The 12,998-nt window shown below is 33.8% G+C and overlaps 2 protein-coding genes across 2 annotated transcripts in view; one reads left to right on the plus strand and one right to left on the minus strand.

The window, feature by feature from the left end:
* LOC115444445 (protein trachealess) overlaps nucleotides 1–5,741 on the plus strand; it is a 69,353-nt gene extending 63,612 nt beyond the window's left edge. The window contains exons 9-10 of the mRNA XM_030170224.2: nucleotides 930–1,077; nucleotides 2,684–5,741. Coding sequence (XP_030026084.1) covers nucleotides 930–1,077; nucleotides 2,684–3,893 — 1,358 coding nt within the window. The 3' untranslated portion in view covers nucleotides 3,894–5,741. The remainder of the gene's footprint in view (nucleotides 1–929; nucleotides 1,078–2,683) is intronic.
* Nucleotides 5,742–6,191: 450 nt separating this feature from the next.
* LOC115444453 lies at nucleotides 6,192–12,209 on the minus strand. The gene is made up of 6 exons (XM_030170234.2): nucleotides 12,027–12,209; nucleotides 11,626–11,862; nucleotides 10,421–10,488; nucleotides 10,111–10,230; nucleotides 9,137–9,187; nucleotides 6,192–8,175 (listed from the first exon to the last, which is right to left on the minus strand). Exons 2-6 carry the CDS (start codon nucleotides 11,810–11,812, stop codon nucleotides 8,089–8,091), a joined length of 513 nt encoding a protein of 170 aa, XP_030026094.1. The 5' UTR covers nucleotides 11,813–11,862; nucleotides 12,027–12,209; the 3' UTR covers nucleotides 6,192–8,088.
* Nucleotides 12,210–12,998: the final 789 nt, after the last annotated feature.

Below are 12,998 nucleotides of genomic sequence, written 5' to 3' on the forward strand. Positions count from 1 at the left end.
CAACTAGGCTATCGCCGCTTTTTTGAACTTTTTTGAAACGGCATATACTTAATTATATACCTATGTTTGGAACAAATAGATTTGTATATTAAATATAAATTTATATTCCAAGAATAATTTGTTCTTAGATGACAACAAGACTTCGAAATCATTAGTAATTATCATTTTCTAAGTAAATAAAAGTCGTTTAAGTCGGTTATTAGTGCAGGCCCTATCAGACACAAAACCATTATTAGCCCCGATATTTTTTACCGAAACTTCTGTAAAAACGGTCCAATGGAGCATGACATGACAACTGACATGTTAAGAATAAAGTTAATAATAGTCTCACCGTCAAAGCATAATGACAATTATTAACAAAATTGGAGTTCGAGGAACTAATTCAAGTCTATTTTCGTGGCGTTAACTTGTGAAATCAACGGCAATAAACACACTGAAAGGCGGTATTAACTTCAATAACGTTCATAAAAATATAGAATGTACCGTAATGTAACAAAATTGAGGCAAGAAAAAAGCGAGAGCAAAAAATATTCGCGGTAGAACACTTATGCTTTCTACTCGATTTTTGTGATCACAAATATAAAGCGAATTTTGATGATAAACTTGAATGGACGCTACTTGCTCGTGTTCTGAATGTGCTAAAAATGAATCCATAAACTTAACCTCTACTGTTTACAGCCAGGTGAATGTCAGTAGTAATAAATAATGAGTTCATAAACTTAACTTCTCATAGTATAGAAAAAGTCATAGTAATACTAAATATTTCGATAAGTACCAGATTTAATAGCATTTTCCTTGTAGAAAATGCCTTCTGTAATATCATTTCGATTTCTTAACAAGCAAAATATTATTTCAAGTCACAAAAACATTTCCAATATTTAGAATATCGTTTATTGTTTTTTTAATCACATATTATGTCGTTGTTTCAGTAATGAACAAAGGTCAAGTTTTGACGCACTACTACAGGATAATGAATAAATTAGGAGGCTACACCTGGATGCAGACGTGCGCCACTGTCGTCTGCTCCTCCAAGAACGCAGAGGAACAGAACATCATATGCGTCAACTATGTTATCAGGTAAATAGAACATTATATTTGATTTATCAGTATTTTGTCATAGGTGGAATATGGATTTCAGAGTAAGCGGAAGGATTTATTAAATCTCCAATAAAACAAAAATGTTCTTGTTCGTCATGAAATAATTATTTAAGAAAAAAAGTGTTTCGTAATTTTATTTAGTACTTACCTAGTCTTGCCATAAATATTGTAATAAAGAAAAAAGAAAATTGTTAACTGCAAATAACATTTATTACTTTTACAGTGTGTCAGTTTAATACATAAATATAAAACAATTAAAAATATAAAAAGCTTATTCGAAGTGGTCTCCATTGGCTGCAATACAGTCCTTTAAACGATGAGGCCAGTTATCAATAGAAGCACGCACTCTTTCCATGGGAAAATTCTTCACTGCCAATCGTATAGATTGTTTTAGGGACTCCAAATTATCATGGCGTTTAGAGCAAGCTGTACTCTCTAAAACTGACCACAAATCATAATCCAGCGGATTAAGATCGGGACTAGACGACGGCCAGTCTTCAGCTCTGATGAAGTCCGAAACGTTCGATTCCAACCAAGACTGCGTGGACCGAGCTTTATGACCCGGCGCCGAGTCTTGCTGGAAGGACCATACTTGGTTATTGAACATGGTGATGTTAAGGGGCTTAACTACCTTCTCAAGAATGGTATCTTGATACACTTGTGCCGATGTTTTGATACCTTTTTCACAAAAATATGGCTCAGTCACTCCTTCATAGCTAACACCCCACCAAACCATCACTGAAGTCGGATAATGTCCACGTTGCACTCTGTCGACTAATTGGGAAGCTTCCTTAGAGCTTTGAGCATAAATACGGTCATTTTGTTTGTTAAAATGTTGCTCAATTGTAAAAATTTTCTCATCCGTAAACAAAATTTTTCTGTGACCTCCCTTTGCGTACCGCTTCAGTAGTTGTTTCGATTTTACCACCCTATTCTTCTTTAAATTATCAGTTAAGAAATGGCCAGTGCGTCTCTTATAGGCTGCAAGTCCTAAGTCATCTTTTAAAATACGCGACATGGTTCTAGGTGCTATCTTCATTTCCCGAGATAAAATCTTTTGCTTTCGGACAGGATTTCTTCGAATTCTTTCCCTTACTGCTTTGACCACCTTTTTCGTACGAACACTACGTGGACGGCCAGATCTTTGTCTGTCACAAACAGAGGAGGTCTCATTGTACCTATTAATAGCCCGGTACACAAACATTTTACTAATACCAAGTGTATGGAGAGTTTTAAAAATTGCATTTGGCTCCATACCTACTTTGTGTAATGCTATCACAGCGATTCGGTTCTCTTTATCACCCCACACCATTTTAATATCGCAAAAATATTTTACAATGTATTGGCGCCAAAATGAGAAAACACAATGAACAATCGTATAAAAATGACAGATTCGAAATTCAAATGTAATATTTTTTTATAATTAAGTGTAACAGTATTTATGGCCAGACTAAGTAGTTCTCGTAAATAACAAAATTAAATAAAATATTTATCCAAAATTAAATAACTACTAGGTTTGCTCAACAATAATTTTAGAAACTGAACACTTATTTTTGTAATTTCAAACAACAAATTATCATTTCAGTGGTCGAGAGTATCCAAACACGGTGATGGACTGCTGCCAGCTAGAAGAGAGCGTACAAGGAGTCAAACGGGAAGAAACGACGGGAGACCCCGAAAACGGTCCACCAGACACCGACAACTCCGGAGCCCCTCCACCACCGCCACGACATCCAACCGAACGAACAGAACCACCGTCGAACACAGATACTGCGTCATCCGCGCCAGTACCAACATCTGACGTCACGCATCTCACTAGACTAAACGACGCTCAACCCTTACCTCTCCACACGACACCAGAAAGGACATCGCCAATGCCCGCGAGAAGACTGAAGAAGCGAAAGCACACGACTGACTGCGAAGACGAAGATAGGGAGGAGGATCGACGAAAGTCGACGCCTAATCCCGGAGCGGCGATATCGCCTGCTGAACGGGACATGAATAAAACGAATATCGCTATGCCCGAAGGTGGGAATGATGCGACGTCAGTGCGAGATTTGGAGAATGCCATGTCTAAACATCTACCAGCGGTAGCTATGGACGGGAAGGAGATATCCCACCGGCCAACTGACTTCTCGACGGATGCGTTACTGAAACAACAACAACAGAAGTCGACAATCCAGTGGATAGGGACACAGAACCATCATCTAAACCACCTAAACAGGCAAATACCTGGGAACCACACGTCCACGCCGGCATCAGCATTGTTAAGGCAGTTGTACGCAAACCGGGAGAGCGTTATTCGAAGCAATTTCTTAGGAGATGGACGGACTGGTGGGTATTATTCGAGCGATGGGCAATCAGGTCCATTGCCGACTCCACCGGGCAGTGAGGGGTCTGGCTATAGTGAACAACTTGGTCATAAAAGCACTGACATAGGTTCGCTTGCTTATGGGGGTTATGCTGATTACCACTCAGCGATGACCCCTCCCGGATCGGTATCGCCACGAGACAAGCAGCAATACGCTCTGCCGTACGACAACAGCGCTTATTCCGAAGCATTAAGGCACTCGTATCTTGGCGAGGCTCCTTTACCTTTGAAGCCACAAGCGTATTCAGCTGTGCCAGGGGCTTTGGACTATGCTTCTCCGTTAGACCAGTCTCAATTCTTCCATCCTCCATCATCGTTCCATCTCTATCACCCTCAGGCGCATTCGGCTCATGCGTCTCACTCGCACCAACCAGTCGAGAAGTCAGCTCCGCCAAACACAAACTGGTACTCAGCAGGTTCATAGCTTGCGATACTTTTGTAACTGTTTCGGTTATTTGTTGTTAAGTTTTTTTTTGTTACATTTGAGACTCGATCATGACTTCAGCTCAAGGTTGTAAATATAAGAATTTTATTGGAAATCGTATACGGTTAAGACAATTGAATACTCAGAATGGCTACTTTATTTTGACGGTAACTTAAGTCAATGTGCCAAAAAGATTTTCATTTTGCATTTAATGTTTATTTAATGACATAGCTCGCTCATTATTACAAGAACCTATGTTTGTTATTGATGTTGGAAGAATGAGATCTAAAATTGTCATGTTGGTAAAAATTAGAAAAGCCAATAATTCATTCCCTTAATTATCTTTCTGGTTATCGATATTTTAATTGAAAAAGACAGAATTATATATTTAATAATGAATTTATGCAAAAGAAATATAATATCAAACCTTGTAATAGTGAGCCAGCGTGTAAAGTCGATATGACCGGTTTTAATATTGTGAGATGAACTTGTATAATCATCTCCGAAAATTAAACCAAATCGTCTTTTGGAGAAAAACGTGTGGGAATCAGAGTGATGGTTAGGGGGCCCTATTCCGCCTATAGGGGCGAATCCGTCTTTGCAATTACGGGCGTTCTTTCCCAACGACCGCTTCGATAGCCGTACGGGTAAGAGTAAAAAAACCCCTAATTACCTATACTTACTATCAATGTTGTCCTTTGATTAGAGCACCCGTACTTGCAAAAAGTCGGATATACCCATGTAGACGGATATACCCGCGTAGACGGAATAAGCTACCCTGATCTCATGTGAATTAATCGTAGAAAAAGACTTGTTTAAACTCTATAGAATGCCTGAAAATCAATGTTCGAGGGTCTATTATTAAACCGACGCTTGGTCGACTCCAGTGACGTGATGAGCAACCGTGGGTGATCATGGCTTCTTGCATATCATTTATAACTTAAGCTTCTTTGTAAATTATTGTATAATAATTACGACGACTGTACTTAGCATTAGTGATACATTTTAACTGTACATTTTAGATTAAGTATTGTATAATATTTTTATTGTTCGAAATAAGATTTCAATGTAAATACAAGTAAGTTATCGTATTAGGATAGCTTTTAAAGTCGATAATTTTAATTTATCGAGCAATAGACTACGTTTACTGTCATATCGATACATTGTTCGTATTGAGCTTGTTTTTATAGATATATCGATACTCCCACATTCCAAATATTGTTAGTCTTATCGACATCATAGTAATAAAGCCTACTTTTCTCTATACAGTGCCAACGATATAAATTTTATGACAAATATTTATAAAATTATGCATTCCAATTGTCGATACGTAAGTGATAAATCGAATAAATGTGCCGTTAACTATCGATATCGATAAACAATATTGTCGAATAATTTTTTAAAATGAAATACTAGAAGTCTGATTTTACACTACAATTCATGACAAAATATTTATTTGTAGTCGAAATACTCAAACATTCCACTTTAGTTCATTCAAGCCAAATGTTTTATATAAATATGATAAAATTGTAATTTTTATAAATGAAATTAGATGGTATTACATTAATTAAATTGGTAATATTTATGCTACTTTTAACTGTGCAATACACGTGGAAGGTTCGGATTTCATTTTGTAATGCTTCGTTAATGTGTCGTAATTTAAGGTAATTATACATTAAAATTGTAATAAATTTGTAATTATAAAGATCGGGATAGGCTTGTAACGCGATTATCTGTTGATTATATTTTTCCTTTAAAATTCTTCCACTCGGATGTATTTTTTATTTTAAATCATGAACAAAAAAGGGAAACGTTTATTTCTCCGAATAAATTAATTAAGAATTTTCATATGTGTTTTATTGGACGGGTCAAGCACAATTAAAGGAACAATTTAAAATTAAATTGTCAATAAAAATAACCCTTAGGTCGTGTAAGATCGTATCTATTATATTTGTGGTAATAAGGTAAAATATATTTTTGAAATGTGGTCATGGAAAATATTGATAGTAAAAAAACAAAAATCTTATCGTATAAGAACAAAAATATATATTTACCAAACAAAACTTCACACTCAGGAACCAGTTTACCAGAGTTTTTTGTAAGCATCGAAAACGTACCCTACTTTCTTATACATTTATCGGAAATACAAAGGAAAGCCTTTGTCAAACATTGTGTCTAAATAAATTGAATTTTCCTTTTGATAATATAAAAACCGACACAAGATGGACACAACCGACCTATTTCGATACTGGTAAAATACATCAAATTAGGGAAAAAGAGTATAAGAATAATAGTACCTTTTGATATCATAACTATTTTATTGCGAAATTCAGTTAACACATCTGTTAGAGTATAAGAAGTCTTATAAAATTAAAACAACGCCATCTAGTTTACACACAACACATTTCATACAGACTACAATTTTTACGACAGATGTCGCGATCATCGCCAATTCAATACATTGTAAAAAAAAAATATTTTTGAGATTCAAACGTATATTACAAATGAGTCAAAAATGGACGGATAATTAAGTCATTATTCTTATATCTAAGGGGCTTCGTTTTTACCAATCAATATTTTTATTAAGAAATCCAGAACAGATTTTTTACTAAATGCCTGTTTTACTATATAATAAATAAATGTTATGGGCGGATTATTGCATCATCAATATGTATATATTTATTGCTTTGAATCACGAGACGAGCTTGTCGTTCGCCTGATGGTAAGCCATACGACCGCGCATAAACAATAGAAACACCATCGAACACCTTGAATTACATAGTATTGTTTGTTATTCCACTGCACTCAGCATCCAGATATATGAGATGTTAAGTCTTAGTATGTCGAGTAGTTACACTGACTACAATATAAATATAATATGAAATAGATATTAAAATTACAATCATAATTCTATCAGGCACTTGTCAAAATGTCAGTTCATCAATATACTCTTAATATACAATACAAATATTGATTTATCTACTCTTACACTAAATTGTGTTAAAAACAATAAATCACGACATTAAACAACAATACAATACTCGGCAGTGTACACAAAGAATAATCGATTATCGATAATTGATTTCAAAGAATTTTTACTTTGCTATTGGTGCAAATCACTTCAAACATTATCTAGTGATCCAACATATCAAAAAGCTGCTTAAACTAATGATAATATGACGTTATCTATTGTAATTCCAAACATATTAAACTATAAAATATAATCGATTATCGAGAATCGATTTCATAAAAAAAAATTTCCCCTATTGGTGCAAATTACATGGACATTATCTAGTGACCCCAACACATAAAAAAGTTGCTTAAACTAAAAATAATCTATTGTAATTTCAAAAATATTAAACTACAAAATATATGGAATAATATTCGAACACATTTGAGAAAATTCATTGATGTTAATAAAATTTGTTAATCTATTTAAAAGTAATAACTACAATATTTATAGATACATTATAACATAATTGACATATATGTATATCTATTTGTGGACATTTTAGTTGCTTTGGACTTAACACAATAATTCGAATGATATTATAAAATTATAAATAAGCCATACCCAACATGGTTTCAAATAATTCATCCTTTTCACACGATTCACATGTCGTGTGAAAAGGATGAATTATTTAAAACTATTTTATAAAAAAAGCCAATAATTATACAGTGTATGAAAACATTTCAATAGTGTATTTGCCTTATTTTGATTTATTGCTTTTATAAAATATGTATGAGGTATAATTTTTTAAACGGAACAAAAAATTAAAATCTGGTAAAAAAAAACCCACAAGTTATAAGCCATTAAAATTAGGTAATAGAGGTCAGTGTCTAAAACGGAAAAAGGTCGAAATAATTGCACGTGACGTCATCGGGGATCACGACGCCTGTGAAAGAAAGAGATGGGGCAATATCCCCACTTCGCGCACACTCCAGCATGTAGCAATATTTGAGATATGAATTCTATAGTTTTTAAATATCATTGAATAAGCTCCTTTAAATTAAATGCTTTAAAAACAAAAATAAGATCCTATTTTTAAAGTTTTAAAGGGAAATACACTATTGGATTACCGGGTGAATTGAATTCTATATTCATTTAGCACTAGCATTACTTATAAAGTGTTAAAGTCTTCAAAGAATAAAAAAATACACTGTAAGTCAGTCAATAACACTAAAGATAAAACAATTAATACTCTACTAATATCTCGATGTTTGGCGACTGCATCTCCAGTATTATTTGGTACTGAGAAAACACACACAACCAGCAGTACACCTGAAAAATAAATATATAATATTAATTAAACAGATTTATATATATTTTTTACCTTACTTTAGCCTGACGAGGGTCGGCTTATACAAACACATCGGACTTTTGGGTGGGAGCTTTAGGCACTCGCAACCCTTTGAATTAAGCGAACATGCTGAGGGCAACCCACTAACAGGTTAAGAACCTCGGCTGAAACCGGTCACTGGGAGAGGATGAGATATCAACTATTAGGATGTTGTATGTATGTCCAAAATAAATAACAGAGAATTGACTACGCCATATTCACCTAAGATAAACCATTCGATCGAGTCAGATCAATCCAGGTCAGACAAAGTGATACCAATATCACTTTACCAATAACACCCAAGTGTTTCTGCTCCGTATCAAGCCGGAGTAAGGAATTTGACGTGGACACAGGCTCGCCCCCTATCACATCATGGAACGGAACACGCTTGGCGAAAAGTGGATGTTTTGATCACACCTCTGCCTACACATCCAGGGATAATGACATGTGTATTTTAGTCAGTGGCACTTTCATTCATATGCCAAACACCTAGCAGTGGTGTACCCACTGTTGTGTTACGGTTTGAAGGGCAATGTAGCCAGCGATATTCGGGTTAAAAATCTTATGTCTCTTGGTGGAGCACAGTAAAATACCATCGTACTCTACACAAGTATTTTATGATTCGAAATCAGTGTATTGCTACTGTTTATAAGCGGTCAAATTGCTTAGTATCAAGCGAGAGATATGCTCCTCTCCAATCCAATGATAAAAAAATCAGTAAGTAGTGACAATGAAGCATGTGTCTGCATCAAACTTCACACGTATAAATGTATTTTGTATTTGCAAGCAACCATTGGTATTCAAAACGATTCTGATTATGGCATGATTACTTTTAGAATTTATGACAACGGAATTACTTCTAGAATTATGATCACAATTGTAATAATATGTATTTTAACTTACATTATATGCCAGCCAGAGAAAATCTATGAGAGCAGCAAATGTTGCATCCAACTGAAATGTTAAAGATAATAAAATTAATTATGGTACAACCAAACATTTTTGATTCATGTACAATAACATGTTTTTGACTGTCAGAGACAAAATTCATAACGGTAATTACTATTAGACTTTTGTTATGCTAAAGGTAATATTTGTTGACTGCGAGCATTACACATATACATTACTTTAGATTCTGCTGATTCACTTAGGATAAAATGGGTTGTGGCTATGCGTTCTAGGTAATTCAAAGTTTATTAATTTAATTAAGAACTTGGGCTACTTTTCAACAAAGAATCATTATTTAAGCTATGTAATTTCTTGATTAAATTGAGTATGTACTTTTTTTTCAAATTGACACACTTTTAGTTGGAAATATAATACACAAGCTACATTTGCCGTAACCTACAAATTTTACAATAAAATTGTAAGTTATATTGAGATTTTCAGTTGAAATATTAATTATTCATGGATTTTTGACACATTGTAATAACACAATGTAAAAATTTAATTGTATATTGTAATAACTCTATAATCTATAAGTAATTCTATAATAACTATTAATAATTGTATTAAATTGAGTAAATTGTAAAATGCATTTATCATTATGAACCACATGAATTGGCCTACCTAAAGGTTTCAAGATCTTTCAAAATCGGCCGGCATCCAGTTAGTTCCTGCAGTCTCTATCAAGTATTCCGCTCATTTTGCGGGTGGATGTCTCTGATAATGTATTAGTGGTCATTCAGTGGCCAAAATTTTATCATTTAATTTATTAAATTTATCACTTATTATGCGTAAATTTTATTAGTTTGCTTACCTCTATATGACCTTTAATTATGTGAAATTAAATGCTCCTCTGTGGATATAATATGCTTTAAAATGGGTAGAACTTTTTCTCTAAACATAGTAATAATAGTCTATAGCTTTATACTTACATAAATATAATAACCACCAAGCAGCCACAATCCAAACACTAACTGGAAGGCTATTATCAGTCCCATTATAAACAGCCAGGGTAGTATGAAGCCTCTCATCCATATGTTAATACCAATCACCTGGAAATAGACAAAAGAAATGAGCTGTACTCGTACTATAATCTTTGAAACATAGACTAGAATCTTTATGGAGCCCTTGTTTATTAAGTTATTAGCAGCTGAATTAAATTAAATAATATTTTGACGATAGTATTTAAAATTTCTAACTTCCTTTTCATAATTTGATCATATTATTGAACTTTTTGCTTACCATAAATATTGAAGACACAATTAGCCCAATTAAGATGACAATGAATATGATGCCAAATACTTGGAGAGCTGGAACATACAATGGAAATATTATAAGGTGCGAGATATAGCCTACAGTTCTGCCAATGTTAAGTCGGTTTACTTATTTATTTAATAGTTACAGCATTGGCTTACCACTATAACAATATTGTGAATAGAATGTTCATTCTAATGCTAGGTGAAAATACTTTACTTTCTTCTATAAGGTGATATTACAAAATCATTTTAAAAATAATTTTTGATAACATATTCAGAAACTAAATTCATTAAAAAGAATGAAAAAAATAAGTTTTACTATGTAGTGTGATATTAAGATAAAAGTATCTATAAGCTTTGTTTAAGTTCAAATGGTTCTCAGGGTAAAACTTTTATAACTCAGGGATCACTAAGCATTCTATTACAATATGTTTCGACTTTGATAAGCTATAGTTACAGAAATCATGTTGAAACATACTTTAGAGTGTGATATGGGGCTGGTCTGGTTATTATACAATGTTCTTCTCAACGAATAACATCATATATTTTGTATTTTCACAGCCAAGTAACAAGAAAAATTTGCTTCTGGAAAGTCCTTGTCTTCCAAATAAAGTCAAATATTTATGTTTTACAAAAATATGTTACATAATAAGTCTTTCAGGTATCCTGATGTAAAATTCTTTCCATGTTAAAGTTACATTATTTAGATAAAAGGTAACACTATTGTGCAATCTTGTTGGCATCATGAAAGGACCAGTGCAAGCTTGTCAGTATTGCTGTCTCAAAAAAAGATAACAAGTGTATCAAGGACCGATCGGTTCAGTGTGTATGCCACATAAAGTATAGCCCAACCTAAGGATCAAATGCAGTACAAGAACAACAGCTTGTGCCACTAGACCTTGGGTTTCTAACCTGGGGATAATTACCCCCATGGGGGTAAATCAGCAATTTTACAGGGATAACAAAGAACCTTATGATAGGATCGTAAAACTAAAACAAAAGTAACACAGCTGATATTAAAATTTGTAAGGCTGTTGTGCAATTTATCATTAATGTAAAGATGTTTGTATTTACTTATATTTTGGAGGCAGGGTAAAATTAGTTTTCCACATATCACAAGGGTAACAATACAGAAAATGTTAGGAACCACTGTACGAGACCGAGATTGCCAGTTGTAGTGAAAAAACTTACATCCTCTAACATCAGCTTCAAACAGCGGGTTCCAGAGCTGCGTAGAGTCTCCACCACTCATCTGATAAGCTATGAACGTTATCAACACTATGCTCATAGCCGCAGTGTAGACTGCAACCGCCTTGCTCCCACTCTTGGTATCTGACGACCAAATGCATGGCGACCAGCAAGATTCCAGCACAGGCATTTTGATATTAGTGTTCTACAACTTAAAGATTGTTTTGGCACTGTTTAAACCTGTAATTGAGACATTATATTATGGTGAATTGTCGCAAAATTACGTGCCACACCTATTTCGGTTTTTGAATCGGTTTTTCTGTGAATATACTTATGAAGACCTTTACAAAATAATATCTGACTACAGAAAATTATTACAAGGTAGTGATTTATAAAGGTTTTACCTTGTTTTTATTCAGAATTATTAATTTGTTCTAATTTTACAATTTTATATCGTAAACAATTCCTGTTTTTTTTTGTTTGTTGAATATTCCAAGTCCATCGTGGGCGCGGCTAAATAATATATGTGTCTCTTTCTAGCAAGTACAAATACATGAGAACAAATAATATGCAATGCTGAACTTACGGAATGAATTCAGAAATAAACTATAGGTTGACAGATGCACCGTTACAAACCATAGACTAAATAATTTTGCGTTTTGTTCGTACATAATTGTAAAACTGTTACTTTTTATGTACTAAGCCAAAAATAATTGAATTAATGCTAATCGCTATTTATGACGTGTATTTGAATAAAGAAAATAATATATAATATTTTACAAGTAATCTTTTATTATACTTAATGTCTGATACCAAATATCTATGCTGATACGCATATAATAAGTAGGAACATATGTTCTAAGTATATATCTGTAACATAAAAGTTGGTAGGTAGGTACTTACTACGTTGGTAAAAGCAGTGTAATATTCCCAAGAGATAATTGCTGTACGTTATAATCATGACAAAATTATCAATAAGTAAGAAAGTATGCGTGATGCAAGACGAAAATAAACAACTTTCTCTTTTGTATGAAATTGTATACAACAGGCATTGAAATCAATAAGAAATGGGAAAGGTCAATTTCGAGCCCTTTATATTTAAATTTTATATCGGATGGCGTCTTTTGGTACGGCCGATCAAACTACACAATTGAAAAGTAACATGGTCGTAATCTTTTTGAATAAAACAAACATCAAGTTACAATAACAATGACCACGCATCTCGCCGGGTTCCCGGAACTTGGGACCCGTTATGGTGTTCTGGTTAAAGGTGGAGCCTTAGTGCTGGCGGACTACGTTTCATTATGTTGACTTTGGCGTCTCAATTAGGATTAATTGCATTGTATTGAAGGTTTACAATTTTTAAGTTCATAAAA

This window comes from Manduca sexta, chromosome 6 (assembly GCF_014839805.1).
Source record: "Manduca sexta isolate Smith_Timp_Sample1 chromosome 6, JHU_Msex_v1.0, whole genome shotgun sequence".
Classification (NCBI taxonomy): Eukaryota; Metazoa; Arthropoda; class Insecta; order Lepidoptera; family Sphingidae; genus Manduca; species Manduca sexta.